This window comes from Akebia trifoliata, chromosome 8 (assembly GCF_017979445.1).
Source record: "Akebia trifoliata isolate Shusen 1 chromosome 8, ASM1797944v1, whole genome shotgun sequence".
In the NCBI taxonomy this organism is placed as follows: domain Eukaryota; kingdom Viridiplantae; phylum Streptophyta; class Magnoliopsida; order Ranunculales; family Lardizabalaceae; genus Akebia; species Akebia trifoliata.
In genome coordinates this window covers 26,782,527-26,789,148 of record NC_141382.1, presented here as the reverse complement: position 1 = coordinate 26,789,148, position 6,622 = coordinate 26,782,527, and the positions used below count along the sequence as shown (strand labels likewise).

Sequence of the window (6,622 nt, the reverse complement as noted above, 5' to 3'; positions counted from 1 at the left end):
AAGAATCTTTTATTTACTTTTGTTGACTCACTAGTATTGTTGTCTTTGTTATACATCCTTTTATTCTCTATCCCACCAGTTTTAATCTCACTTTTTTAGAAAGAACCTTTAGCAGACAGCCAAGAAAATAATTTAAAGAACAAGATCAAGTATGGGCAAAAATCAGAAATGAGAATTACCACATTTTTCCATAACTCCGATTCAGATTAAAATTCTGCAGAACCTAACAATTCCATTTCAATTCAATCAAAAAAGAATCCATATAATACACAAACAAAAATACTTTTTTGTTCTAAAATGAAATTTTCAACATAAATGAATTAGATAGGTGTTCTGAGGACAAGCAGAACGAAACTATACACCTTTTCTGATTAAATTCCCAAAGAGAATATGGAGATCATTTCATCTGTATCTCTCTTCATGTACAAATTGACACAACCATGTGCCATCCATATGGTGGCTTTTAAACCAGATTTCTTTCTTCCAAGATAAGCTGCTGAATGTATTGTCATACTCAAGCTGGCCTTAGTCCCCTCAATGCCACTGCAAAGATCTGCAAATTAATGCACACTGTCTGGATGAAAAAGTTTGTAAATCAAGACAAACAATGAATTTCTATAGAAATAAAAATGATAATCTGAAACATAAACACAACCTGCTTTGCGTAACATATGTAATAATAACAATATGAACATATGTTACAGGGATGAACAAATTTTCCAAAGAGTTTAACTCTATCAACATCAACATCAACATCAATACAATGTTGATGTTCTGTTATTTGTAGTGCTTTGGGTGTCTTAATGCACATACACAAAAACACCAGACTAAATGGCCCTGCATTCTGCAATTTGAACAAACAAAAATTGATTGCTTAAGTAACCATGAAACTATTACTTTGGGTTTCACATACTAGCTCATTCTGGCTATGAAAGCCGAAATTACTAATAAAAAAGGAAAATATACATTGATAACATTCTTTCTCAGTTGTTGGTAGTTTATATATATGTGTGTGTGTGTGTACACCAATTGTAAGTCTTAAACGTTTTTCTCAATTTATTCTTACATGTTCTATACCCCTATCAATCAATTCATTGTGTATATCACGGTATCTAACATGAATGTTGTTCACCTGAAATAGACACATATGTCCATTTGTGAGTTACGGGGACAAATATCACCTTGAAAATGTGCAAGAACTGACGTCTACATTTATATTATAACATTTTTATTTTTTATTTTTTTGGACAAGTCAAACGCTTCACAACTTAATTTCTGTATTTTTCTTGTGATTTTAAAATTAAATATTAGCTGTATTTTCTACCTCTCATCTTTTACTTTTTTCTCTTCTATTTCTTTGTTGCCATTGGCATGCAATATAATTGGAAGATTTGAAAATAAAATAGCCTTATATGCATTAAAAGTTGTTGAGTGGATTTGATTCATAAATAAATTTTTGTAGTATTTAGTCTCATACAAATGAAGTTATTAAAAAACAGTATTGGGAGATTTACCCGGCAGACCGAAATGTTGCATTTTGATTACAAAAACTCCCTTGGAGTTCTAACAACTCCAAGGGAACTTTACTTTATGAAGTTTGTTACCCACAAAACCTCACTTTATCAAGTTTGTTACCCAGAAAACCTTAGAGTGGGGATCCACGTCATAAAATTCAAATTTATGCAGTTAGTTTGTTACTTATATACATTGGAGTGGATTCTGACTGCATCAATTTGTGGCATCCGAAAACATGATCTGATGCCATACAGTTCTTAGTAAGATTTAATATCTTAACAAGTTAGTCATGCTATCCTGATTCATAAAGTAAGGTTTGTTCAAGTAATAAACTTGATAAAGCAGAGTTTTTGTAATAAAATTTCAACAGATAGGTCTGCCCAGTAAATCTCTCAACAATATTTAGTTATATTGTTACAATAAACATTAAATAGTTTTTTACTATAGAAACTATTAATTGTTCAAAGAAATCTGTGATACTAGAATAAGTTTTTTTTTTTTTTTCATTATTAATGTATGGAATTAAAACACAAATTTGATTGTCTATTTGGAATTTGAAATCTGAAAACATGTTGTGTCTACCTTAAATGACTCACGTAAAAAACACATTATCTCAAATGTGTAAATGCAAAATCCAACGGTTAGGATTCAATTCATTGCTTTAAACAGAATTGAAGCAGGAAACGCTCAGCCAATCCCAAATTTTTACAATAAGGCTTCGACGACGTTGATGATAATGGTATACACTACATAAAAACATCACATACCATGTAATAATTTTTCTATGGAAGATGATTCAACATGAAGGTATGTATCTCACTAGAAATTAACAATTGAAATAAAGTTGCTGACCTTAGAAGGAACCCCAAGATGCTGGTTCAAGTCTCTGCTAGGAGCTTGATAGCGGATATTGCTATCTCCTTCACAATTTATGTTAGTGTTGGAAGAAATAAAGTTGCTTCCCTTAGAAGGAACCCCGGAACGCTGATCCAAGTTTCTGACCTTAGAAGAAGGAACCTCGAGATGCTGGTTCAAGTCTTTACACGGAGCTTTATTGCGGATATTGCTATTTCCTTCAAAATTCATTCGAGTGCTCTGCTCTTTGTAATTTTTTGCTGAATCTCCTCTATGAAGTCTACCATCTAAGGCAGCATCTGGCCTTCTATTGTCCCAAGAAAATTTGTTTGTTGATGGACTTTTTACTGCGGAATTGAGAGTCACTCTCTTTTGGACGGATTCTGTTTCATATTTCTGATCCTTCTTTGAGAATTGTGTAGCTGCAGCTCGCGCACCAGCTATGGCTGCCGTGAGACTTGGTGGTTTCTCTACTTTAGATGCTTTTGAGCCAGCAGAGGGTGTAATGAGTGATCCTGGCTTTAATGAAAAAGGGTCTCGAGGATCTGGAAGCGGAAACTTTACTGGCAGTGGACATTGAACTGGAGTAAGATCTCTAACTGCTGCCTCATATATCTGTGTCAATTTTAAAAGGGATAAGAGCCGAGTAAGTATCCAAGCTTCTTTTTTTTAAATAATTCTATTGCCACACCAACTTTTGCTAATGCCACACCAATTCATACGTAAATAACCCAGGAATTAGCACACATCTTGGGGTGGCATATTAGCAAAAGTTGGTGTGGCAATAGAAGCTCTCTTTATTATTATTATTATTTTGGGAAGGGGGAGGGTAAGTATCCAAGTTAATCCCAACTTAATGTGGGCTTAGAGCCATAACTCAATTGGTTTGACACATTGCAAAGCAACTTTGAGGTCGTGGGTTCAAGTCCAGCTTACCCATTAAAAAGAAAAGTCCTGACTTACTGGTACCAAAAATAGAAAACTGTGCAGGCCTATGTTGTTGTTTGGGTATGTACCTTCATTTCCAAGTTATAAACACCTTGATTTCCTCGCATCTCAAAGGGAACAGATAATTTCTGCATTTATTTGGAGAAAATCATTTAATCAGTAAATAAAAATAGAAATAAAAAAGCATTTGAAATATTAAGTCTTCAATAATATAAATATAAACTTCTACTTTTTGTAAAATTATATACCTGTGGTTGTTCACAGAGCCAGCAAAAATCTGTTTGTCCTTCAAGTCTCACCTGTAAGCAACAGTATAAGTGAGTAAACTATACTTGAGACAGATTATACAATAAGGAACTAAAGTTCTTACTATTAGAAGTAAATTGAGAAAGTGAAGTTTGATATGCCTACCCCTTCTGGTACCTCCTCCCAGCACATCAACTCGTCGCATTTAACACACCCAACAACTTCAACACAACCTATAACAAGGATCAAGGCAATCAAAATTTGTAGGAGTATTAAACATTATCAGAGAAACTGATTACTAGTGCATTAAAAATTGAAAAATAAATAAAGCCTTCAACATTTCGTTCTGGTTTTCAGAAAAATATAAGAAATAATTTTTACAAGTTCAACAAAAAGATTACCTAAAAGTCGTGAAACAGGGTAATCTTCTGGAAATTTGATATCAGTTATCCCATTCACTGCATAGATTTCCCTGTAGAAGTCCTCCATTGCTTTGATTGTTGATGGATCTGGAACCTTACCAGCAGCATGAATCCAAAGCCTCCCTTCAAAAAGACAAGATATTATATGTCAGATGCAAACTCAAGAACACAAAAAACATTTTAAAACTAAAAAACTTGAAAAAGCTCAACTTCATCATAACTATACGTTTGTATCAAGCTCTCTTAGTTTATTAACATTATAACTGAACTTGAAAAAGATCTTAACTTCACATAAGATAAATGTGATCATGATCAGTCAAATCTTTCCTTTAGCGATCTAATTTTGTTAAGCTGTGCCCACAAAATTCATTATTCTCAAGCATTCCTAATAATGGTAACTCGAATTCCAATAATAAATTTACACTGTTTAAGAACTAGTGCTAATAATTTATCATGCAAAAGATAAGTACTTCTTGTTTTGTGGCTCGTAGAAACTTTCAGACCTAGAAATGTCCTCTCTAGAATAACATTCATATATTTGATTTGGGTGAAAATTTGAACTGTGGATGTGCTCTTAATTGCATGATTTTCCAGACAACATACATACATATATGTACACACACACACACAAGTCACTCTCCCTTAAAAGGTAGTTTCTTTAATATAAAAAAACTTTCAACAGCCACCCAAAAATCATCCAATACCTTTAGATGAAATAAACAAACAGTTTTGGAGTTGTGGGTTAGTCTAAAAACCCCAGAACCATTGGCTAACAAACTAGGTACCACACATTTTTTTAACAAAACCCCCATAAAACACTGTTAGTCTACAATGAAGTATTCCACACAACCAAACCATCTCTTGTTCCTTTTTGTTGCTAGTGATTGATTTTAGGTGAAAATACAAAACTAAATAAAACTTTTGGTCAAATCTTAAAGGGTCAGGATCAAGGGACATATGTAAAAACAATGTAATAATAAAACAAATTCAAATTATGGGTTAGAGGTTTTGAATTGAGCTGATTTTTTGTGATGATGATCTCTATGATGAGAAGATCAACCTAAAACAAAACCAGTCCAATATGAAACTTCTAACCCCATCAAAAGTGATTTAGAATGTGGACCGTCGATTTTTTACCAATAATTTGTAAATCACTTTTGATGGACTTAAAAGTTTCAGATTGAGCTGATTTTTTGTGAGGATGATCTTCTCATCATAGAGAACATCCTCACAAAAATTCAGCTCAATCCAAAACCTCTAACTCATATTTTGAACAACCATTGATTTTACATATGTCCCTTGATCCGCCCCCATATGTATCTTTCTTTTTCTATAATCTCTATCTTAAACAACTAGTTGCACTTCATGGATCGGTGGACTGGCACGTGCTTCTACAAGATCTCAACTCCCAATTTGCATGGAAGAGGCTTCAATTCCCTATCTTAGTGATTGTGCAAGTGTGTTTCTATTATTAGTTCGATCATGGATCCCAGAATTTTCAAGTCCATTTTTTTTTATTAAAAGTGATTAGTTCCAAAAGATCTTCAAACTCTGAGAATGGTTTTCAACCATTCTTCCAATTCCAACTACTTGACCTATGAAACATTATATATATATATATATATATATATATTTGAGTGCAATCACACAAATAGAGTGCAAGGGGGAATTTTTTTTTTTAAGTAATGGACTGCAACTGGTATTGGGTGATGATTAACTAGTCACTCGTATCTCTAGAATGATGCCACTGTGTAAAACACACTTGATTTTAATGAGAAAACTAAAGAAACATAAAAAATTCTAATTTGACAAACAAAATAGATTAATTGAACTTAAGAGAAGTGATACAAAGCAAGAAGAAACAGAATTTGAAACTAGGGTGGGTGGGTGTTTTGTGGAAAGAAAATAAATAAATAAACCTCTGCGAGGGGCAGGCCAAGATCTTCCTTCGATGCGTTTGATTCCATAAACCAGAAGAGACGCCCATGGCTGGTGCATTGTTAGACAAGGGTTTCTGAATTTCCCACGACCCATATCTCTCTGTGGGTTTGGTCTTTGAGATCGGAAACCAAAACCCTTTTGCATGATTGCTTTCTTCAACGATTTGAAGTGTGAGATTGATTGATGGGAAAAAAAAGGGGAAGGGGGAGGGGGAATTTTGATTGGAAGATATCGAAAAGCAGTAGAAGAAATCGTCAGGTTTGCTTGAAAGAGAAACCGCATCAATAAGGTAATTAGATTTTGATAGGGAGAAGGGCTCGAGGGCTGGCTTTATAATGTTGTTCTCTCACTCTTACTCCAAAAGCTCTAAATTAATAAGTCCAATAGTTTTCAAACTCCTAAATAGGGGTGCAACTTAATCAGGGTCAAATCGAGAACTAAATCAATCCGTGAGTTTTGGTTGGTTCCATTTGGTTTGGACTGACTATTTGTTCGATTCTGATTTTAAAAAATGAAGAATTGATTGATTTGACTCAGTTCTCGATTTAGACATTATAAAGAATCTGATTTAAAAAAATGAAGAATTGATTGATTTGACTCAATTCTCGATTTAGACATTATAAAGAATCGAACTAAATCGAAAATCGGATGTATAGTATACAATAATGTGTCCAACTAAGCATTCTAACATTTTT

The 6,622-nt window shown here is 33.6% G+C and overlaps 1 protein-coding gene across 2 annotated transcripts; it reads right to left on the bottom strand.

Annotated features, from left to right (window-relative positions):
• Positions 1–204: 204 nt before the first annotated feature.
• On the bottom strand, positions 205–6,281 carry LOC147396440 (uncharacterized). Of its 2 annotated transcripts, XR_015180865.1 has the most exons (8): positions 5,906–6,281; positions 3,966–4,109; positions 3,730–3,797; positions 3,567–3,617; positions 3,387–3,446; positions 2,368–2,985; positions 2,098–2,261; positions 205–553 (listed from the first exon to the last, which is right to left on the bottom strand). XR_015180865.1 is itself a non-coding variant. In XM_086451625.1 (7 exons), the coding sequence occupies exons 1-7, from the start codon at positions 6,207–6,209 to the stop codon at positions 515–517; spliced, it is 1,284 nt and encodes a 427-aa protein (XP_086307751.1). In that variant the 5' UTR covers positions 6,210–6,278; the 3' UTR covers positions 205–514. The 2 variants fall into 2 exon arrangements, 1 of the variants encoding a protein (XP_086307751.1); XM_086451625.1 differs by lacking the exon at positions 2,098–2,261 and having other exon boundaries at positions 5,906–6,278.
• Positions 6,282–6,622: the final 341 nt, after the last annotated feature.